A 25,801-nucleotide genomic window follows, 5' to 3' on the forward strand; every position below is an offset into this window, starting at 1 on the left:
ATCACACAGAGGCTTTTTTAAGGAAAAAAGACGTTTTTCAATATCTTCTGAAATCTCTGAAATCACTGCATTTTGGTCGGACTAGAAGCTCGGAAGAACTATTGTGCTTGCGTCAGCCAAGGCTAGACAGGAAGACAAGCACAGAGCAACTACAGAAGGAACAAGTTAACACACATAATCCCCTCAATTATGCATTGATCAGAATCTGGGCCCAAACAGGGGTAGAGGAGACAAGATGAGAGTGTGGCACTCAAGATCTGATCAAATGTTGGGGGATAAAAAAAGTCTGTCAGACAAAACAACAAAACAAAACAAAATATCTCGATCTTTCTGGCGACTCCTGGGAAATTAAAAGGCTCTGCTTTCTCTTTTCATTTGGGTGAATCTCTGAAATGATTTTGAAATGAAACTCAATTGAGTGGAACCTTTTCCATTTTGTCCACTTTGCACACACTGGACCACGTTTTAATTTCAAAGTCTGTAAAACAAAAACAAATAATGGTTTTTAAATTAAGCTGAATACCAGGTCTAGACACCAACAGAGGACTTTTATTCTGTGACCCATCAACAGTATCTTGCTTTAGTCGACTAGGCATATTGCCCCTTCTTCATCTTAGAGCCAATCTATATCTATTCTATTCTATTCTATTCTATTCTATTCTATTGTATTCTATTCTATTCTAGGCACAACAGCCATGAAATGGTATATATGGTACACTGTAATCAATAAAAGTCAAACATGCACATACTGAACACATGTTCTCATCAATAAGGATAAACTCAATTAGGGGTTTGTCCATTTTCCCGGTTTCCAAGCGTTGTTATTTAATGTCATTTTTCACCCAGATCCCCATCTGATAGTTCCATAACCAGCGATTAGACAGACAATTAATTTGAGCGCTATATTGCATCAGTGTTGGAAGAGACCCAGGGGGGTGTATAAAACTAAACCCTGCAATAAGATGTAAGGATGTAGGAGGCGGTGTCATGATAAGCCATTATAAATGACTCCAGAGACTCAGAGAGGCGTACAGTCCCCCTTTTATTGTGTCGACTATTCATCAAGTATTATGGTCTTGAATCCATACAGGCCATAGGAAAGGAGGCTCTATAGTAGTGTTTCTCAATGGGGGCGCTACAGCCACTGACCACTGCTTTAGCAAAACAACACACAATTGAATTTCAATTTGAACACCCATTATTCTTCATCATTCTTCAAGTTTTGGGTATGCAAATTTGTGTTAAGTTTACTTATGTAATGTCTAACATGGAAATTAATTGTATTCTCTTTTTAAAGCATGCTGAATGATTACTAAGTATGAGATGATGTGCTACATAAATACTTTTATAGGCCTACTAGGTTTTAAATACTTAAAATACTTTAAATACTTAAATACTAGACTGATAGAGCCTCCCCCTTCCTCAGGGTACATAAACTAATGAGCAAATGTATAAGAGTTGTTGATATGATGATATGGATCTGTACTCTGTCGGACTCTGGTGTATGGGTTGAATATTAAATTTGATATGTGTTGCATTCTTAACAAGATATTCCAGATCCACATTGTCATTGTTGTCAAGTTATCATGCTGAATGACTGGTACACACAGAAGGCTAGCGTGCAATGGGTGATAGACTCTGTGCATGTGTATCTGTGCGTCATTAGGATACACACATTTGAATAATTTACAACATCTAAGTGGAAAAATGGACATGAACAATGGGACAAATACACACACGCATACAAATGCACGCACGCACACACGCACACAGTTGAGGGTCCATCCTATGCCGATGACACTCAACTATATATCTCTGTCGAGCCTAGCCAAACCACTGCCATTCATGCCTTGACTAAATGCATGTCTGCCATCACAGATTGGATGAACAGTAACTTCCTAAAATTAAATGAGGATAAAACTGAAGTGTTGCTCATTGGGCCTAAGGAAAAACGTGCAAAACTCCACTCAAGCCTAGGTGACCTAAGCATACACATTAAAGATAAGGTTACTAGCCTAGGTGTGGTCATAGACTCGGATTTGAGCTTTGAGCCTCACATCAACAAGATAACAAAATCTGCTTTTTTCCATCTTAGAAATGTTAACAAAGTGCGCGGCTTGGCCCCCCAACAAGACGCTGAGAAACTTATTCATGCCTTTGTCACCAGTAGGATAGACTACTGCAATGCTCTCTTCTCTGGTCTCCCAAAAAAATTAATTGACAAATTGCAACTCATTCAAAATTCTGCGGCAAGAATCCTAACAAGAACCAGAATGAGAGAGCACATCTCTCCTGTCTTGGCAGACCTGCACTGGTTACCTGTCTCTTACAGAATCGACTTTAAGATTCTGCTCACAGTATTTAAAGCATTAAATGGACTTGCCCCTAGCTATATCTCAGACATGCTCTCTTTTTATGCCCCTGCTCGAGCTCTCAGGTCCACTGATGCCAAGCTGCTAAGGACCCCCCACCCCCCGCAGAAGAAGATCGGCGACGCCGCGTTTGCCTGCTATGCGCCCAAGAGATGGAACGCCCTCCCCATCGAGATTCGATCAACCACCTCCGTCGACTCCTTTAAGAAGCAGCTGAAGACCCACCTCTTCATCCTTGCCAACTCCTAGCTGCCAAGGCGTCATAGTGTCCCAGCTGCCGCAGCGCCCTTACCACTCGCAACCAGCCCTGGCAGGGGGCTCCCCTAGGTGGCCGCTGGTCTCTGCCTGAGGTTTCTTCCTGACTATAGGGGGTCTTTTTTTTTCTCAGACTTCACTGAGCTTTTTTTTCCCCCTTACAAACTATGAATCAAGCGAAAGGGAGTTTTTCCTCACCCCTGATGCCACCAGGGGCCGCACCTGAGCGCCCAATCTCTGTGTGACTATCTATGACTTATGATAGGCCCAGCCACTATGGACCTTACACATCTAAGAATCCTGGTCCTATCATACGTTGACCTTATGACTCTACATTCTCTGTCTATCTCTTCTTCCTCTGCCTTCCTGCTTTTTCTGCCTCTCCTCTATACCTCTCCTTTTAAATCTATCTCTAAAAATGTTTTTTTTTTCCATTTGTTAAGCACTTTGAGTTACATGCCTTGTATGAAACAGTGCTATACAAATACAATTATTATTATTATTATTATTATTATCTACCGTAGCTGAACAGCCACTGTTCCACACTCACATACTTGGAGGATATAGACTGACAACAAACAAATAAATAAATACATTATACATTCATGTGCAATCACATACTAACTGGGAGGTCAGTAGTAAGTTTTATTTCATATTTTCTCAAAGAATAATACTTTACACTTACAGTATTGACGCTTCAGTCATCCTTAAGGTGACAATTCAGGTCAACTTTTAAAATTGTGATTGAATAGAAAGTAAAAATAGATCATGTCAATTTTTATACATCCATACACCACATAGTAACTGCAAAATCTATATCTTTATTCCAATAAATGACTGCAAATTTCTCTCAAACGGGAAAACAATAGGACAAAACGATTTTGCCACAAGAGAACGGGGGCGTTATAGAGCCCATTTCTAGTCTATACTCAATTTTGAATCAAATATGTAGTTACTGTGGTTTTGATTTGTGGGGCGGTAGAACCCCTGTCATCTTTTACATTACATTACACTTAGCGGACCCTTTTATCCAAAGCGACTTACAATTATTTTACAGGGCATTGGTTACAGTCATTGGAGCAATGTGGGTTTAGGTACCTTGATCAAGGGCACTTCAGCTATTGAAGGAGGAATGAATTGGCGAGGCTGGGGATTGAACCTGCAACCCTGTGATCTACCGTACAGGCCATCTCCTTAAGCATTACACCAGGGCTGCCCAGCTTGCCATCGTCTCCTGCCCACCCTAATGACCTCCCTTTAACAACACCACATCTCCTTTGATACACTAGACAGCCTTCTGACACCTATTTCACCCTCTGGGACTGTTCACATCCTGGCCAGAGAGAGAGTCTTAGAGAGGATTTATAAAAAGGGATACTGTACAGTGTCTCGTCGAAGCCTAGGCATTAAAGTTTGAAAGCAGCAAGTCACTTGAATATAAAATACCGCAGTAGGAATTGGAGTCGATGTCTCACCATGGCCTCAGTTGTTTGAGGGGGAACAGTAAAGGGGATGTGATGGATCTAGCACTATCTTGGGAAATGCACGCACACACACACCTACGCACACACCCACATCCACCTCACCTAAAAGCCCACACCATATAAATATCAGTTTCATGCCTCAAAATATATGTTACTATTTAAAAAAAGAAACATCTAAAGTTGGTATTCACATCAAACTGCTCTCTAAACAAAAAGTATGTGTATTGAAGGGAAAAAACTGAAGTAAGGACATGTGTGTTATTTACGGTATAGTGTTCCTCGCAGAACATGAAGTATTTCATATGGATAAGAGACTTGTGACTATCATCATTATCATCATAGTGTGGTGTTTTTAGACTTAATTACAGGACTGAGAGACAGGAGGCGAATGGGGAGAGAGACGGGGCGGGGGTGGCAAGCTACCCGGGCCGGGAATCGAACCCGGGTCAGCCGCATGCAGGCGAGTGCCCTATTGGATGCCTACGGCAGGGCCCATCTTCCACAAGGTTATATCATGCAGTTTTGTGTGACATATGACCAGCCCCACTCGCAAAAAAAGTGTATTCACTACACCAAATCGTGATGTTTTCAGGGGACCTAGTCAAGGTGGTAGGTGTGTTTTGTCAAGGTGTCTGCCTTAACAATGAAGTGCTGGGGAAGATACCGCTGCACAATGTAGGTGGGGGGTAGCATGCAGAGACAAAGAGAACGCGTTGAATGTGGATGTGGATCCATCATTTGTGAAACCATTGAGATTCCTGAGGGGAGACATGTCCAAGTGAGAGAAATGTGTGATGAATACAAAAAGGAGTCAATAACTAAGGGAAGGGCTCATTTTTATACGTCGCAACATCTGTGGAATAAATTACCAGGTCCTATTAAGAACATAAACAATCTAGATGGCTTCAACATGCCTTGAAACATGGCTTAGAAAGCAGTCTATGTAGGATATAGGCCTACTTTTATAGTTAAAGGGGTATGCCACTATTTTGGGGCTTAATACAGTTAAAATCGTTGGCTGGGGTTTATAAAGGTGGTAAAGTGTCTTCTTTTTCATGTAAGCCGTTGTCTTGCTTTAAGACAAGTTAAAAGAGGGAGCATGTCGCTAAGCTAGTGAAAGTTAATGGATCCGTGTAGCATGCTACAGTGCTACACGGATCCATTGACTTTCACTAGCTTAGCGACATATTATAACACTAAGTCGACTAAATAAGACACTTTACCACCTTTATAAACCCCAGCCAACGATTTTAACTGTATTAAGCCCCAAAATAGTGGCATCCCCCTTTAACAATGTGAATGACTTGAATGCTTGTAATGCTGTTTTATTGTCATTGTCATGTCGTCTCATTGTCATTTAACAGATTTATCTGCTGTCATTTAACATCAAAAGACCATAATGGAAATAAGTGTTCAAGCTTTATTGTGTTATCCTCATGTTCTGTTTTTTATTTAAGTATGTTGTGCGGTTTGTATAGATCTTAATTATGTATTTCATGTCTTTGTGAGAATGTCAAATGAAATCATTAATTCATTCAAAGATCACATGACATGTGATTTGCCACCAATGTTTGATCTACAGTAATGTACATGATTGCTCCTCTTTTGTGCTAATTTTATTTTATCATCAGAATCACATTGTGTATCTTCCCCTCTCCCTCTTTCTCTCCTCTCTCCCTCCCCATTTCTCTTTCTCTCCCCCTCTCCTCTGTATCCATCCCTCAATCACTGTCTTTTCTTCTAACCCCCCCCCTCTCTCTCTCTCTCCCACTCTCTATCTCTCTGTTTTGCTCTCTCTTTGTTCCCTTGTCTGTCCCTGTCTCTATCTGCCTCTGCCTCTCTCGCTTTCTCTACCGTATCTCTCTCTCTGTATCCCTCTGTCTGTCTATCTATCTGTTCTCCTCTGTCTCTCCTTGTCTCCTGTGTATAGTTTGCTCTTATACACGTACGGTACCCTGCCGCTCTGGTTCACATTGATGTGTTCTCTCTCTCTCCCAGACAGGCCTCCAGCCAGCGGCCCCTTCCAGTGCAAATTCCTCACCAGCCCGAGGCCCCAGGCTTTGCTTCTCTCAGCTCTATAAGAACCTGTGTCTGTTAGCACAGCAGGAGCCTACAGAAGGAGATTGGCCACACATTGCACAGATACACACACACTCAGACCCACACAGGCAGACCCACACGCACACACACATGCACACATACATGCACACTGGCACACGCACACACACAGATACGCACACAGGCAGTCGCAGACACACGCACACACATGCACGCACATGCACGCACACATACACATGCCGCAGACAGACAAACACACACACACACACACACACACACACACACACACACACACACACACACACACACACACACACACACACACACACACACACACACACACACACACACACACACACACACACGGACTCCAAGAGTGAACCCATACTGCTATTCACACACCCACCCACAGCAGCTAGGGCACCCCAAGGGCTCCCACCCTCACATCAGAGGGGTTTCATGGTGCTCTGTTTTGGGCCAGCGTGGTGCAGCTAATGTGGGCGTGTGGAGACGCTAACCGGAGGGCAGCGTCTGGGTGATAATTAGCTGTAGCAACGGACATCAAATAGCTGCTGGACATGTGGACATGCCAGCCTTGCTACAGACTTAAAAAAATATGTGCTTGAAAACTACGCTCTAAAGAAGTAAATATGCTGTAAATTGTTAAAATAAACTTGTGACACTGCCTTGGAGCCTTAATTCATTGCTACAGTAAATGTTAAAATAAATGAATAGGCTTTCTGTAAGATGTTAAAATGGGTGTAACTTGGGACATGGGGGTCTTCTGGGCCAGCGCGGTGCAGCTAATGTGGGCGTGTGGAGATGCTAACCAGAGGGCAGGGTCAGGGTGCTAATTAGCCGTAGCAACGGACATCAAATAGCTGCTGGACACGTGGACATGCCAGCGTCGCTAACGCTAGAGCTAGACTTTAAAAAAGTAGGACTATATGTGTTTGAAAACTTGGGATGCAGCCTCAGGAGTGCGTTGGTACTTTTACAGACAAAAAATAGGTGTTTGAAAGCTTGGGATGCATTGGTGCATTCAGTGTCATTAGGAGCTCATTAGGAGCTCACAGTGACAATTAGTGTTGCACCGATACCGATACCAGTATAGTGGATCGGTGAATCGGCACTAAAATGGTGGTATCGGTATCAGCGAGTACCAAAAAATAGGGCACCGATACCTTTTACAGGTGCTTGTATGACACTTAAACAGCCTTGAAATTAGCTATTTCATAGAGGTATTTAAAAAGTATAAAAAGTTTGGCTGGATTCACTTTGTATTAGTCTTTTCCCTGTTTCACAAAGGTAGGCAGCAGCCTGACAAAGCCATGCAATGATATTACATCCAAGTAGTATACACTACAGCCCTTCATATATATACATTTCAAATAGGGTGGTATCGGTATCGGTATCGGCCGATACTGCACAGCCTGGTATCGGGTATCGTATCGGGGCCAAAAAATGGTATCGATGCAACACTAGTGACAATGCCTTGGAGCCTTAGTTCATTGACACATACAAATAAATAAATAATATGCTTCCTGTACATGGGCGTTTGAAAACTTGCGACACTGCCTTGGAGCTTCTTCCTACATAAATAAGCATAGCCTACTGTAAGTGATAAATAAGTGTACAGTAAATTGTTGAAATGGGTGTTTGAAAGCTTAGGACACAGCCTTGGGAGACTCAGTCCATTGCTACACATTTGAATAACAAATGTGCTCTCTGTAAATGGTTATAATAGGAATTTGCAAACTCAATGTGTCCTCCAAGCCTTAGAAGCCCCCCTTCCATTAAAACACTTAAAAGTGCAGAAATGGTTCATTAAATCTGGTTCCCATGTAATGTGAAACATTTGTAATGAACTATTGCATTATGTGAATGGGTCTTCACATTAGAAATGTTTTTTTGTTCTTAATGGGCTTTTCTGCGACAGCACGAAATTATTCTCTAAAGGTACACTCTGTAGGATTCTGGCCAGGGTACTGTTACTATGTTACTACAGGGTACTGTTACTATGCTCATTGAAACTGTGCTGCCTATTGCTGAATTTGATCTTTTCATAAATATTTGAAGGATTTATTTGCAAAACAGTATATCTCCATTTTGTAGAATGTTGTGAAATTTACATTTTTGCATTGGGCATTCCATTGAATTGCATTGCAAAATAAATTTTATATAGGTTAAAAAAGTATGTTCTCAAAATATTTGAATGGTAAGAATTCACACATAGGTGATAGGCCCTCTAAACAGTCATTTTCAATAATAAAATGCAAAAGTAAAAAAATGGAGATACACCGTTTTGCAAATAAACCCTTCATTTACTACATAATAAACTAAGTTTTGCAGCCAAAAATGTCTATTTTTGGAAATTCAACAGGGCGAATATGGCAAAGATCCGTTTTTTCCAAATCTATTGAATATTTAGAATTTGATGGCGGTGGCAAGTATTTAATGAAAAATAGGCTAGCATTTTAGAATGGTCAGCATGAATTCTGAAAATAAACTACTAAAAATATTACACAGCACACTTTTAAAGAGCGTCACTGACACCGTTCCAAGTTTTTGTTGGGGTAGTCTTCTGGCCAATAATCTTTTTTACCATGACTGGGTCTGGTCTGTATCTGGATTTCAGACACACAAAAAGATGTAATCTGGAATTGGAGATGTGAGGTATTAAGGCTGCGTGGGAAAAATGGCAAATAACACCACCACAATATCTGCACATCGATTTCCATCACAGAGTCTTTCTCCTTATACTGAACATTTGAAGGCAGCTGAAATGAAAACTACAAATGGCGACAATATGCATGATCAATATCACCAGTAGAAATGTGTGAACCCTGCGGCCATACCGTATGTGTGACATGTCAAAATGAGCAAATGACAACAAGCCCCATTTCTTGCAACTGGCTAGGCATTGCTGAATGGTTAAACCATCTGGTAACCCAGCTTATTACTCAATGTTCAAGTCGACTTTTCTGTCAGTGTGAGGTGTCGGGGACATATCTCTCATAGAATTCCTGACTATGTTTGGCCAGCTTTGGTGGTTTGGTGAGTCACTTGTTTTATTGCTGCGGGGCACCAGCAACTAATGGAAGCTTGATTCCCCTTCTGTCAGACTTTTGCTTTAACATACTAATCAGCCTCTTTCTCTTCCTCTGCCTTGCCCTGCCTTTGTCTACATCTGTCTTTGTCGGTCTCTCTTGCTCTTTCTCTCTCTCTCTCTCTCTCTCTCTCTCTCTCTCTTGCTCTTTCTCTCTCTCTCTCTCTCTCTCTCTCTCTCTCTCTCACATGCGCACAGATGCACGCATGCACGCACAAGGAACTGTTAAAATCGTGGATCCCTGTGAAAACAGAAGTAATCGCCACTAAATAATCTGGAATGAATAATCAGTCTATTATTTTGTAACTATTGCACATCTCCATGGAGGCCTACTGCTCTTTCACTGGGCCATTAATGTTGTATATATACTGTATATAGTGTATATATATACACACACATAAACGTTCTGGAGGAAGTCCGAGAGTGATTGACAGCTGTCATCATCATAATCTCCCGCCTTCGGGCATATTTAAATCCCTCCCTCCCCCCTTCACCTGTCATGCGCGAAAGCTGTCCGAATTGTCCCACCACCTCCCCCTACTCCTCCATTTCACTTGATCACCCAGCTTCAATTCCCCTATACACTTAGGGGATGGAAATCTCTGCTTAAAGCATCCCAGGACCGAGGCCAGCTAACATGCCACATATACCTATTGCCTATGCCTACTGTACATCAAGTACTCAAGGGAAAACTTGTGAACTGTGGATTATGTAACCACAGTAGGTACTGGATTTAGCTTACAGGATACAGAGTATTGTTCGAGAACAGAGCAGCGTCTATAGTATCAGTGGGAGGTGGCTGTATGCTGGGGAAATAGATGGCCATCAATAAGCCTTCTTACACATGCAAGCACATACACATACACACACACGCATGCACACACACATGCACGCATGCACGCACGCATCTATGCACTCTCTTACAGAGGTGTCAAAAAACAAAAGTACAAGTAAAAGTACTTTTGTGGTGTAATTACAACACTAACACATGACATTACATAGCTATTACATCATTTACTCCATTGTAAAGAGAGATAGACTGTGTTATTACTGAAAAACACTGAAAACCTTACAAGGACCCACGACAAACTTGATCCAACCAGTGCAGAGTTAGCTAATCGTAAGACAAGTACACAAGTCTACTGGTTACTCAGATAAATTACTTGTGTTGGAAGGAAACTGTTCACTTAGTCACTTTGTGCACCAAAAAATAAAAAACCTTGAATAGTATGTTGTGTGCTCCGGTCATCCCTGGGTCTAGTCACTGAGAAGTAGCCCAGTCTTTCTTCATTCTACGGTCTGGACTGTGAGCACCACGGGCTGGAGCGCAAGACATCCTTCCTCTAAGTGTTTCTTTTTTTACTTTCACTTTTACTTTTGATACCTCTGCTCTCTTACACATGCACACACTTACACACACATGCAGGCATGTGAGCGAGCGAATGCACACACGCACGCACGCACGCACGAACGCACGAACGCACGCACAAACGCACGCACGCACGCACGCACGCACGCACGCACGAACGCACGCACGCACGGACACGCACATGCACATGCACATGCGCGCACATTCACACACACACACACACACACACACACACACACACACACACACACACACACACACACACACACACACACACACACACACACACGCACACGCACGCACGCACGCACACGCACACACACACCTAACCCTGCATAACCTGGTCATTCATGCATTGTTTGGATAACCTTTGCTTATACATACAGTTCTATACCCACCCACTACAATTGCAAGCAGATCACATACTGAAGCACAGATGCCAGTTTAACCAAGTTACCACAAAAAACCTACAATGTAAAGGAGATCCATTGCTATGCTACCCAAGCCCCACCACCAAATATTCTGGACTGAGTGCATAATTTATGCAAATAAGACCACTTTCTCTGCCCCTCTGTTAGTCTTTTAGTTTCACAAAAATGACTGAAATGGTGCACAACTCCACACTGGAACTAGAATGACTAAGCCCTGAAACATGAAATTTATGTATTCTGTGCTCAACCTTGTTTTCTTTCCAGTATATCTATCTAATAGAGTTTGAAACATAATTAAGCCTGTGAGGTTTTTACGTTCCTTTCCTATTTACATCATTAAGCAGACCTTCCTAAAATACCGGTATGATTGTTTGGACTAAAATTGCAAAAAAACTGTTGGAAACCTCTCTTGTAGCTCCCTGAGTGTTAGGATAGCAGCGTGTGCATGATAACTTTGTGCATAGGGACATTTTCATCAATAGGTTTTCATTTAGCTGTATTGATATGTTTTTTTTACACGGAATTCACACCATTCTGTACATTACTGGCCCAAAACTTACAAATGGCAAATACTAACAGATCTCAAAAAGCACGTACTATAAACCCACTCCTGGTTTTCCTTATACAGTAAGTATACACATACAGTCCTCATTCCACGTACTGGATACTATCAAAGTGGCCCATATCTTTTTTCCACATGTATAAGATTTGTACGTTATAGCAATGTAGCCTTCATTTTTTTATATGCCTGCTTTATTGAGAGGGCTTTGTTATATTGGCTCGAATTACGTCCTGTTGTGCCATAGTGCAGGGTTTCCCAAACTCAACCATGCCTAAGCCCCCCGTAAACCGCTAGATTCCAGTCAAGGCCCCATTTGCATGGGTCGTGCTGCACTACTTTTCCTGTGCACCCTCTTTCACAACCATAGGCCTGTGAGTTAGTGCCCCACTACGATATTATATAATTAACTATTGGGAATATTGTTTAGCTCATTTACGGTTTATTTTGGTGTACATTACCTATTCATTTTCTTGAATAATTAATTTGACTACTCCGTAACAGCTTTCCGAGGCCCCCCTTGCATCCCCTCGCGGCCCCCCAGGGGTCCCCAGCCCCCACTTTGAAGACCACTGCCATAGTGCACCCTGTTGACCTGCTGCAGTTGCAACCAAGCAACGCGACCTCTGACATTTGGCCTTTGGTCATCACAACAACAACAACAGAATGAAGCCATGCTATCGACATGACCCCAAAGCCCCGGTGGAGGAGGAGTGTGAGGGAGGTGGGGGTAGGTTGGAAGGAAACAGACAGACAGACAGACAGAGAGCAGTCGGTGGGATTTGACAAGCAAGCCTTGTCCATTCTGAGGGATTTATATTGTGAAAAACACACATGCACACACACACACAGACACACTCACACTATGTACACACTACACACCACCATACAACGTTAAAAAAAGAGATTGTGTAAAATCTCTAAAGTGGTGCTGTGTGGGCAAATTGCGCTGTCTGCCTCCATAATTTCAGCACTCGTGAGGCTTTGCTTTTTCGACGTGTGCCTGTCTCCTTTTCTATGCACCTGAAGCCGGTCTGATGTCAAACATCTGGGGAGTGGAGAAGTGATGGGTGGATGGATGGTTTTTACGGCACAGTCTGTGCAATCAGAGCTCACTCTAGCAGAGTGACCCGGCATTTTAATCACTGTGCTGCTGCTTCTCTGACTGCCACACACTGTGTCTGTCTACTTTCTACCCCTCCAAAAAAACGACGGTGGCATATTACATAAGCGCGCCGGTCCCATTTGCACCTCCTGCACCCTGGTGTACTTACCATGCTTTTTTAAACAACAGAGCACATTAAAGCACTTCTCTCTCTCTCTCTGAAGTTAGGAGGGAAGTCTCTGTGCTGCAGGAAGTGTGTGTGTGTGTGTGTGTGTGTGTGTGTGTGTGTGTGTGTGTGTGTGTGTGTGTGTGTGTGTGTGTGTGTGTGTGTGTGTGTGTGTGTGTGTGTGTGTGTGTGTGTGTGTGTGTGTGTGAGAGAGAGAGAGGGAGAGAGAGAGAGAGGAGAGGGAAGGTGGTCTTAACAGCAACATAACAGACATCCCCTGAGGGTGCTATACCTGCCATACAGGGCTAGTTTTAGAGATGGGTTCCAGACTGCTGCCTGACTCAGCAGGAGATTTCACTGGCACTCAAAAGAGGGCCATGCAACTAACTATAGCATTTGGGACAGTCCAGGTCGACTCAATATGTTTGTGAACAGCAGAATGAGATCAAAGTAATACGCTGTTTGTACTGCAGTCTTCACAACTGTTCACAACCATGCCAGTGGTCAAAGTTTACTAGCCAGTAAGATCAGCGTGCAAGAGTGTCTTTAATATTGTGGTAATATTTGACATCCCCTAATGAAACCGATTCAACTCCAGGTAAACGTACCTGCTTCAAAGAAAAGAGCACCTTCTGGTACCAACTTAAGTCCTTTCTCCCCCTGCGCACCTCCGTCTTAGTTTAGGGATGGGTTGGTCTAAGGCATGATGTAATTCGCATTGCTCCTTCTAGCAAACACATTCCATCATTCCTTTCCACTGCGCGACCAGTATGGAACAGTTCGACGCGCACAAACGCGCTTCTTCCTGAGACATAGAAGGAGAGAACTGCGAGCGGGAAAACGGGAATAAAACCAAATGGAATATTTCTGAAATCTTCTGAGGGCTGCTTTGCATTAAATGCGGCAGAGTTTCTGTGAGATTCGAGGATTGAATTTCTGGTATCTGTTTCAGTTTAAGGAGAGGCGCTCATTGCGCAGGAAAAAGCTGGACAAATGCGTGTGCAAGTTGTGATGAGTGCGCACCAGAGGGGGAAAATGTTTTCCTGGCTGCTTCAACTCTGTGCATTATTTCAGTATGCCGAGGAAACAACCTAACCTATCGTCAATGTGTTGAGCGCATATGGCAGGGTTGAATTGATGGACAGTACGGCGCAAGAGAGATCATGAATTCAGAATGGATTCGACACAACTGACAACAGTTGACTACAACTCCACGGAGGGTAACAATGTTACAAAGCCATCCAAACCTCTCCCTCACACGGACCTGGCAGCGGCTTTTATCATCCTCGTCGTCACCGTCATGGTTTTGGTCACTATTGTTGGCAACGTTTTGGTTATAGTAGCGGTTTTGACCAGCCGAGCTCTCCGTGCGCCACAAAACCTATTCCTGGTGTCTCTCGCGTCGGCGGACATCCTGGTGGCAACGCTGGTGATCCCCTTCTCTTTAGCCAACGAGGTGATGGGATACTGGTACTTTGGGAGCACATGGTGTGCTTTTTACTTGGCCTTGGATGTCCTGTTTTGCACTTCATCCATCGTCCACCTGTGCGCCATTAGTCTGGACAGGTACTGGTCGGTGACCAAAGCCGTGAGCTACAACCTAAAGAGGACACCGAAGCGCATCAAGTCTATGATCGCTGTGGTGTGGGTCATATCGGCGGTCATTTCCTTCCCCCCTCTGATCATGACCAAACATGACGACGAGCAAGAGTGTTCGATTAACGACGAGACTTGGTACATTCTCTCCTCGTGCCTCGTGTCGTTTTTCGCGCCGGGATTTATCATGATCACAGTGTACTGTAAAATATACCGGGTTGCCAAACAGCGCTCCTCGACTGTGTTTGTTGCTCGCAACGGGCTGGAGAGGAACCCCTCGCAGTCGGAGACTTGTTTTGTTCGAAAGGATAAGTTTGAGGTGGAGAGCCCCAGCAGCCACAGCTCGGGGAGTAACCAGCACCAGGAGGAGCTGGATGACATAGACTTGGAGGAGAGCTGTGCGTCGGACAGCAAGCCCAAGGGCTCTCGCTTCTCCAAGCGGGGGAAGGTGGAGGGAGCCCAGCGCTGCCCCAAACAAAACTGTCGCGTGTCTTGGGCTTCCAATCGCCCAGGCCAAATAAATGAGCAGAACAACAGCAGACAGTCCGTGTCCAAAAACAAAGTAGCGCAGATGCGAGAGAAACGCTTCACGTTTGTGCTGGCCGTGGTCATGGGAGTTTTTGTCCTGTGCTGGTTCCCATTCTTCTTTACCTACAGCCTTCTTGCTATATGCAGGGAGAAATGCACCATTCCCAGAGCGCTGTTCGATGTGTTCTTTTGGATAGGTTACTGTAACAGTTCAGTCAACCCAATTATATACACAGTCTTCAATAGAGACTTTCGGAAAGCGTTCAAGAAAATAATTGGTATAAGTAAAAAGCGCACATAATGCCTCTCATGTATCTAGATGTGTAAAATATTTTATGGAAAAGTGAGTGTATGTAACTGTTTACATTGGTTGTGGGCGGACCAGAGATGGGAGATTACGTTACATGTTAATTTCTTATCTGAGGAAATAATGTTCAAATTATTGTTAAATATTTGGATAGGCCTATATGCGATTTTTATGAACGTCACACCTGTGAAATTTATGATGATGTACTTGAAATGTAGTAAAACAATCTTTCATTAAATATATGTTGAACTTTACTGGAGTACACAAACTGTCTGTTACCCACCATCATTATGCACTCGATATGACACATAACAAAACAGGCAGGAGAATACATAGCCTAGTAGGTCTAGTGACACACACAGTAATAAAATGCGGTGTTAATGCAACACCTTTTTCTTATATGCACTGGAAAAGAGTTACTGTCCATTACGAAGACAGCACTGTAATTAATGGTGACAGTATGGCATTAGCATGCCATGGGCAGAGCGTTTGAAGATCAAAGAGTCCCGGAGGTTAACTAGGGTCACACCACGTCGGGTTCCCCGCTTACAGAGCCATCTAATAACAGAGTTGCGCAAACCGGGGACCAGGAAGTCGGTTGGTGATGTGATTCGCGTAGATTAAAATGTTTCTTAACAGTAAACTTCTGTTCGTTGGAAACTAACACAGAACCATCACATACCAAACAAAGATTAAGTACAAACAAATTACATGACCTTTACCACATTTTCTGTGTTATACCGCCACCTCCTGGAACTAAGTAACTTCTAATAGAACTAAAGTCAATGGGGATTTCCATGTTAACTCTCCGTGAGGCTCCATGAGAGCCGCCATTGCTGTGGAAAGATTGGTCCATAGAGGTCTATGGGAGTGGCGTAACTCTGTTATTAGATGGCTCTGCCCGCTTACCGCTGTCCGTGGTCCTGAAAGGTAACACCCCCAAAACGCCACTGAGGGAACTCTCACCTTTGCGTAAACTTGCCAAAGGGTCAGTATCTCTTAAACGCTATATATAATCCTCAATCACATGCCCTGGGGCTGTCCATGGCCGTGCATTATTGGCTTTGATTAAGTTCTAATTGAGTTGGAGAAATGCACTTTTCTCTGGCCAGCTCTGCATTAAATTGGGAAGCAATTAGTAGCCTAAGCATAATGGCCGCTCATAATTTCCAATCCCGATTTGATGGCGGTCTCCATTATGCCTAATATAGCTGTGGGCACTGGAAATGGTCAAACAGGAATATTACATTAAATTAGCGTCCATTTTGAAATACGCCCGACGAAATTGACTATGCAGTTAGGCTTTAAATTGCTGTCATATACAGTATTAATGTGTTCTGGAAACTAGATTAACGTGTGAAGAAAATAGGATATTGAACTTCATCTCACTATAGAACACTGCACAAAAACGGGAACAATTAAGTTTTGCAATCTTTTTTCAAGGTGTGTGAACCTATTGGAAAAGAAAAGAAAATTCCGTTTCACACAGAGACAAAGAAGAACAAAGAACAAGAACACAGAGACAAAGAAGAAACAACGTTTTGGGAAACGAACAGAAGAAGAAAAAAACACACGCTAATGTTGCACTAATTCTGGATATCACGAGAGCAGCGTTACGTTTTCTTGCTGAGTGGGCTCGTTTTAATCCCATTCTCATAGTCTTTGAAGACTCTAACGGCTTCCATTAATCATTCATTGGTTTCTTTCAGCTCGATGCATTTTTGTAACAGCCACACGTTTTTACCCTGAATCGATATTTTCTCAGAAACAATTGAGAATGAATGTAGAGAAACTATTGCTCAAAGGCTATCGCACCAACAGACCGGAGACTGACAGGCAGGATGTAGCCTGCCTATGTTCGGCTGGTCGCGCCTAAAGATAAGCAGACAGACGACCCTGCTACCACACTGTAGAAATTTGGCTGTCAGTTCGCCTGTTAACTGTGGAGAGTTTGGGCGGTGAGTTTATTTGTTTCCCCTGACCCTAGTGGTCGTAGACATGTTTATTTGGATCTAAAAAAGAATGCAGCGATGTAGAGATGAGCCCGCAAAGGAAAAGTCACTATCGGTTGCCATTGTCTGCAGCTGTAACGTCCTGTACAACCTCAACTCTATTTATAACTACATAGACATTTCACCAAAGCATGACTGTCGGACTAAGCTTGTAGTCTAGGCCGGGGTCTGGTCCTGGCAAAAAGCCCATATTGACTGACAGGAAGTTCTCAGAGGTGGGATCAAGGCTGCTCTCAAATGCCTCTGTTTTGTAGGCCTATCTACAACCATAACACAACTACAGCCAATCAGAACCCTGCACGTGGTGGCCTGTAATAGCCTACATTGCAACATTTTTCATGGCCCTCATATTTCAGGGGAACATAGATAGTCAGAAGTAGGCCAAATGACCAGAACAAAGTTTGGGTGTGAAATTCCAAACAGCAAGTGTAGCAGTACTTCTAAAGTAAAATAAACAACTTATGGCACGGATGAAAAGGACTGCCAACTTAAAATGGAGAACAAACTACTTAATAATTTATTAATTAATAAACTAAATCCAATCTTGTTATTTATCATACCACCATGTCCACAAGCAGACCACAGTTTCGGCCCACACACTGATTATGGCTTAAGGGCCGAAACACGTCTTCTTGTGGGCATGGTGGTACAATAAATAATGAGACTCTGCCCCTGAGTGCGGCTTTTCTCCATTCCAAACAACAGTCACAGTCATGATGAGTGGGCCCAGGGATAATTTCACCATTATAACTCCAGTGGTGGAAGAGGGGGCCTGGTAGGCCTATCAGAAGCACAGGGCTGGGGTGTGCTCAGGCTTCTAGGGTTCAATGCATGAGAAACTCCAGACCCTAAGGTCCCTTTGGTTTGCCATGGCGAATGACAGCGGGGAAGAAGCTCGGCAAGATCTTAGAGAGGGGCCTCGATGTCTTTTTTCCCTCTTAAGAATGTTCCCTGACAATTGACAATGGTTCCGTGATAAACGAGGATGTATTTTTATACTGTGCTGACTATACCAAGATACACAGTGGGTAATGACATGCAGTTGAGCACAGAACATACTTGTTCTGCATAGCTACATGCACAGAGCAGTGGAGTACAGCTCAAATACACGTTCACATTATATAGAGTTCAAATTAATTTGACCATGCCCCATCAGTATTCTCATGTTTTTCTCTCATAAAGCATAAACACACACACACACACACACACACACACACACACACACACACACACACACACACACACACACACACACACACACACACACACACACACACACACACACACACACACACACACACACACACACACAAAAAAAAGTGCTCAAAGAGCAACAAAACATGATTTATTTTTTCAAATTAGCTTAATACGTGTAGAAACAGACATCTGCTTGTGTGTTTACACGGGTCAAAGAAATGAAATAGCATTCTGCGTAAGGCTCATAAGTTCGCACTAGCAATTAGTCTTGATGTGTTATGTTGTAGCGGCCCATACCCGGTTTCCCAGCCTGGAACAAACACAGCAGAGGGTTGCGTGTGACTCCCCGGTCGACGTCTGTTTTCCCTATTCAATTATCTTTCCAATCAGTTTCGGTGTCGCTGTGAGGGCGAGAAAAAAGAACTAATTCAAGAGGACATTCAATTAGCTGCAGTGCAGGTGAGACGTGGCGGGGTAATCAAACACTTCCTGCTTCGACGGGGTGCGGGTATGATGACCTCCTCATGGGGCAGCATCTCCAGCAGGGGCTGTTTGCTCCCCTTAGACCTCCCTTATCTCCATCTCTCATCTTATAACTCTCACTTTCAGCTGTTCACTGTAAAACAAGAGCAATCGGAGATGGCTTCCTGTCCCCCTGGCGAATGCGTGATGATGTGCGTTTGTGGCACCCAGAGCTGACCCAAAACACTGGGCAGACACACAGACAGACAGGGTCATTGCAATTCCTGGCCCTCCTGGGGGCATGCAATTACAATGCTCCTTGAGGAACTTTAAGTTGTCATTGTATAGGAACCCCTAAACATTACCCAACGGACCTAATAGGTGATTGGAAGTTCCAAGGTTTGCTAATAGGTTCCTTTGGACAACCTTTAGGGGTTCCATCACAATAAATCGAAGAACGCTAAAGGTTGTTTGGGGAACCTCTTTAAGTTCTTTGAAGACCCTTGGAGTTCCATATGTTACTCAGTGGTTCTTCCAAGAACCTGTACTCTAGGTTAGTTTCAATGTAATGAAAATGTAATGTGTAAAATGTAAAATGTAATGAAAAAGGCAAAGAACAATTCATTTGGAACTCTGTAAGGCCATGATTTCAGTGATCATGCTGTCTGAAATGAAAACATGGGATATTTAGAGCCTGGCAGTCATTATCACTGTAATTTCATTCAAATTATACCATATTTTGTAATCCCCAACAGGGAGGTCAGTTGGTTATAGCATTACCTCCCAGGACCCCCCGCTCACCCCCCCACTGTATTTGGTTCCCGTGGCTTCTCTCATCTCTCACAGCCTGGCTTTTCTTTGCCGGTTTCATGTCTCGTCCACAACGGATGATTGCAATGGGCGCCCCCTCGACCGTGCTCCTCAAGTAACCCTAGTGCAAGTACCGTTCCCCTGAGTATCATTTATACACAATTTGGAGGCCCTTTTTTCTCGTGTAGTCGTGTGGGTTTTTTTTTCCTGAGGATGGATGGACTACCAAACAAAAAATAATCTGTGCACTATAAGAGTAGGCTTAGTACCGCACACACAACACAGACAAGCTCAAAGACACGAGTGGGTGGCTATAGAGCTATGGCAGCCTTTTGCAGCCTTTTCCCTGCTCCTCATGCTATCTGAGTCTGTCTTTCATTCTCTCTGTGTCTGTATCTGTCTCTCTCTGGCTGTCTCTCTCTCTCTTTCTCTCTCACCGTGTCTCTCTCGTAACCTCACTGTTTCTCTCACACTCCTCTCGGATTTTAATGAGGGCTTCAGCAAACCAGAGAGAATAGAATACATCTTGTTTTAACACACGCACGCAAGCACCATGCACGCACGCACGCACGCATGCACACACACACACACACACACACACACACACACACACACACACACACACACACACACACACACACACACACACACACACACACACACACACACACACACAAGTGCGCGCGCTCGCACTCACGCTCACACACATGCAGCCGCTCACACACACATGCACGCGTACATGCACAAATAGACACATGATCACACACACACACACACACACACACACACACACACACACACACACACACACACACACACACACACACACACACACACACACACACACACACACAGGCATAGGCGCAGGCAAAGACACCATCTCTCTCGCACATACGTACTCAGAAAGCAAAAGGAAAAAAAAGCAGGGAAAAGGAGATACAGCAAGTCAGTCTTGTACTTTAAGAGGGGGTGAGGACTTGAAATGTCACCACCTCACAGTCAGAACGAGCACTAGAAAAACAAAACAAGAACAGTCAAGATCTGAGCAGTGGCGGGGGCAAGTAACACTGTCACACAATACAGTAACAAGCAATGGCATAACACATAAGGTGATGATAAATCAGAAAGCACATGGAAAGCAACATCTTTTTTTCAGTCGTAAATTCTCTGACCCGAGACAGGCGGCTTACTCATTTAATTCCTCGTTGTGGAGCCGGAAACAAGAGCGAGAGATTGAGGGTGAGAGGGGCGAGTCGACTGTGGCCAGTCACACAGATTGCTTTTGTCAGGGTGAGTCACCCGCAGTGGTGGGAGGAGAAATTAACCAGAGTGGAGCTGGAGCAGCATGCATGGTAATGGTAATGGTGGTGATAATGGTGGTGGTGATGGATGTTGACACTTCCTCTCTCTCCCTCTTTCTTTTCTCATTTACACTGAGGAAGGGAAAGGAAAGGTGACACCAGGCGGTTGTAGTGTTTTAAAAAAAATATATATTATTGTTTTTCTCCTCATTTACATGATTTCATTTTTAGAGAATATTGCATTTTGGGAATAATGTGAGTAGTTGCAAACAAGAAATAGAACTCCAAAGGCAAGACCCATGCACACACATGGCTCCTCAGATGTCACAGCAAGCCTCTTTCAGTGGTACAGTTTGTGTCAACACAATGAGGATTTGAAGGATATGAAGGAGATGCAGAAAAAGCATTTGGCCCTGGGATCATAAAAGATTAAAGTATTAATTTACTCACAGACGTCAATTTATTTATTACACACAATAACAAGTCACCTACATGTCTTTTGATAGTTGCATAGAAAATATCTAGTTAATGGGAAATGTAAAAAATATGGACCTCTCAACGAGGATGTGAAAAAATCCCTGATGAGTGCAGTAGTTTGACAGAATCCCATATAATAAAACCAGGAGCGTTTCTTTTTCTCTTAAACTATGCTTTGTTCACACCAAGAGCGACCTGCGCTAACTGAGCGACGTGAGTCATTATTTCTCTATGGAGGGTAAGCATAAAGGCAACCAGAGCGAATTCGCCAGGGGCGAAGTGAACTGAGCGACTAGAGCTAATTAAGTCAAGCTAATATTATGGTAATGAGCTATGACGCGGTTTGGCGAAAATCAATTGGAATGCTCATATCTCTGAATATCCCAGGCTGTCAAGCCAGAGCCGTTATGTGATTAGCTAAATCAAACATGTCAATGTCACGTCCCGAGCGAATAAAGCGAATTCAAAGGGAAACTTCTTCTGCTACCTCTGCTACCAGGCAGCATAGGTCGCCCTTGGTCTGGACGCAGCATTAGGGAGGGTGCCTCTAAAGAAAGAAATGTTGATAACAGTTTCTTTGTACTTTCAGGCCTTGAATTTATTGGGGTTTTGCCTCACTTACAAAGTTGTGATTTGCTTTCATTTGAATACCAGTGCATAACCAGTCATTGCCTGAGGGTGGTGGGGTTCAGCTGGGGGCCCTTGGCAATTGCCTAGCTTGTTTCCCTGCTTGTGAATACCACAGCGTAAGGGCATGACAGTGGGTATTAATGAAGCTGCAGTTTGTCAGTAGGGTGCCTCTTCGCGCCATGCCCCTTCGTGTAGACCTCGGGGGACCTACTGTAAGATCAAAAAATAATGACTGGGAGCCAATGGATAGATGATAATTTGGTCAAGCTTGGCTTATTACATGGATTTTTCATATGATGCATCTGCCTGTGACAATTTCTGGTACTTTGCTAATATATTTTGAGGCTGTCTCTGAGGCTACAATGTGGCAACGAAAGTTAGTATTTCTTTAAATATTCCAATTGCTTCCTTCATATAATAATCATCAAATGTGTGCCTGGGTCTGAGGTGTATTGTTTATTGTTGTGTAGTATTAATTAGTTAATGTTGGCTCTGGCACTTATAATAAGTGCTGCTCATAAGTTTGGCCGGGCCCAGGTCAAAGTCTTCTAAATGCGCACCCACCCAATATAATGTAATGGGGACCTGATTTTGGAACACCCATGTCCCTGGGTCCAGGACAATTGAACCCTTCGTCCCCGAATGTTTGCCTCCCTGCGTATAACAACAGTTCTTTTGATGGTTATTCAATGTTGCCTCCCTCTCTCATGTCCCTGCATGGCAGCCAGTTTTCCCCTCAAATCGCAAGGAGACTCCACTTTTCAGAGATTTCTATAATTGATGTGCCCCTTTTGACTCGCCAAGTCAGAAAACACATACCGGTAATCCTGAAACACATTGACCTTTAGGAAAAAGTAAGGGTTTACTTGTTTGCACTCTTGAGGGAGCACTAGGGATTCTGTGGAGAGAACATGCAGTTCCCTGTGCTCTAGTCTTCTCCACATTGTTGACCTTCTGTGTAAGCCTAGGGAAATTTTCATACCTTATGTAGCAAAGAGGGACAATATCTACACTGTAACAAATAGCTGTTTATTTACGGCAATTCTGCAACAGCATTCTACTGTTTTTCGAAAAAACAGACAACTACTGTGAAAGTATTACTTTGAGTCACATATTGAGCATAAACAGTAAGTACTGCACAATAGCAGTATTCGCCGTTGTGGAAAAAACTAGAGATGCACCGGATCCTGATTTTTAGGATCCTGCCGGATACCAGATCCACTGAATAAGATCCTGCCGGATCCGGAACCGGATACCGTATCCTACAAAAGGGTTGAAACATATAGTCTACTCGCACACGTGGGCCCTTTTTATTAAGTTGGCGCAAACTATTTTTTAGACTCATTGGCTTATTGCCACACTGCCTGCAATAGCCGCTTCCAAAGGGATTTCACTCCATGCAGTGATTGGGGTTGTGAAAGACTGAAAAGCCTAGGCTAGACATGCACCAGACCCTGATTTTTAGGTAACATGCCGGATACCGGATCCACTGCTTAAGATCCTGCCGGACCCGGACCCTGTGAAAAACTCTACTATCCTGACGGATCCGGAACCGGAACCGGATCCGGTGCATCTCTAGAAAATAACAAGTTATTTTAGGCAGCACCATTGAAACCCATTCATCCTCCACTTGTCCGTGATCACCATCAAACTTCAATACCACCTGAAGAACTGAAGTCATTCTGACTGGTTAAAGATTATCTGTTACTATCAAGCAAGCATGATGAAACAATTTCTAAGGAAACTACAATACTTAAAAAGTGCTTGATGCAGCACAGTGTGAGTAGCACATGCATTTTGATAGTGATGAAAGTGTGAATGGCTGAAACATTTTAAGAACTTGTAACACTCTTGCAACAAGCAGCCCCATCTAAACCAATCTGCTAATCAGTCCCTGGCCTCACCTGAGTAGGGCTGTTATGCCATTATTCAATTACGGGCGTCACCTGCCAAGGGCCTGATGACTCTGGTCACATGGTACTCTTGCACCTGTATATAAATCTGGACTATCAACACTTCAGTTGCTTGCCTGCCTGCTGGCTGGCCTGCATGGCACAGCATAGCACTTGTTTGCCTACAGGCTTGACAAGCTTGCTTACATACTTGCACACTTTCCTCTTTGTGAAAGCTTGCTGTATGTGGCATCATTTGTGGCATTGTTGCATATAATGTGCCTGCTGCAAATTAGGCATTGCTTTGAGAGCTAGCTTGTAGTGCTGCTTGTTTGCTGTGCTACTTGGTGCAAAATAATGTTTTAAAAGACTGACCAATGCTATATTCATCATTGGCTCATCAAGAGATACAGTAAAAAGCCCACCTTGCACACTATCATTGTAACATAGCACTGCATACTCTGAAATTTTATTCATGCCCACACTTTCAAAGGACCACCGCAAACCATTTTCTCAATACAGCATAGCGCCATAGTATCATGCTCAAGGCACTCCAGTCATGGTGAACGATGGGAGGGTGGGGTGGTAACATGGCCAGGGTACCACAGTTATGGAGAATGATGGGTGGGGTGGGAAGTTGCCATGGCCATATTCATGAATACAACTATGACCCAGTATTTGCCTGTCATCTCACAGTACAATTCAACTTTTTAACTGAAATGTACTGTTATTTTTCTGTAGAGTACTGTTATTTAACAGTTCAATTGCTGCTGAAAAAATGTTATATACTGTGATACATTAAACAGCAATGAGCTGTATTTGATTTTTGGTGTGAAATAACAGTAGAATTACAGGTAAATATAATTGCCAGTAACTGCCGTTATTTTGCAGGGAAATTTTCTTAGAGTGTATTTTATCAATAAATAACACCATTTTATCTTTCTGTCATGATTTCCGTTGGAATTGGCCTGGTATCATTGTTATTGCTGGACTGTAATTTTCTAACTGGATCTGTCTGTGAGAATAGAGCAGGAATGGATATTGTTTATCTTTGAAGAAAGCCTTCTAGTTTGAAATCCTGCTCGAGGATTTTTACTGTTATGCCATTCCTGCTCCCTGAAATGATGAAAGCCAGAGAGATGTTACAGTAAAGAGAACATTTTTTTTGTCTTTGCATGAAACAAAATATGATTGTTGAAGTAGGCCTATTTTGGGGTTGCATTTATACTGTATTATATTGTGAGTACAAGTGTGAGAGAGACAAAGCATACTAAATGATTTGATTCCAACCTGGACTTCCATGTCTCTTGCTCTACTGTGCCAATGCACCCCACCTTTCATCCTGCTGTGCATTTCAGACATTGTGGCGTAAGTGGATTCAATTGAATTGTCTGAACCTCTCCATGAGAAAAAAAAGCCATACGATTCTTGAAAATTCTCTCCGCAGACATTAATGGGAGCAACTTCAGCAATCGCAACAATCTAAAATGCCATCTCCACTGGCTGTGTGTACTGTATGAGAATGTGCGCTCTGATGAAAACCAATTGATAGCATTTGCTCTCAGTCAATAGCCGCAACAATGTTATTCAAATCGCCTGACTCCAGCGGGTAGTTTTGTTAAAAAAAAGATTTTGCATCGTCAGCTGTCTCTTTCCAAAGAGAGAGAGAGAGAGAGAGAGA

General features: G+C 43.3%; 1 protein-coding gene across 1 annotated transcript; it reads left to right on the top strand.

Moving 5' to 3' along the window:
• Positions 1–13,679: 13,679 nt before the first annotated feature.
• adra2da (adrenergic, alpha-2D-, receptor a) lies at positions 13,680–15,518 on the top strand. Its single transcript, XM_063187924.1, has one exon. The coding sequence runs from the start codon at positions 14,083–14,085 to the stop codon at positions 15,331–15,333; it is 1,251 nt and encodes a 416-aa protein (XP_063043994.1). The 5' UTR covers positions 13,680–14,082; the 3' UTR covers positions 15,334–15,518.
• The last annotated feature ends 10,283 nt before the right edge of the window (positions 15,519–25,801 follow it).

This window comes from Engraulis encrasicolus, chromosome 22, assembly GCF_034702125.1.
Source record: "Engraulis encrasicolus isolate BLACKSEA-1 chromosome 22, IST_EnEncr_1.0, whole genome shotgun sequence".
Taxonomy (NCBI): Eukaryota; Metazoa; Chordata; class Actinopteri; order Clupeiformes; family Engraulidae; genus Engraulis; species Engraulis encrasicolus.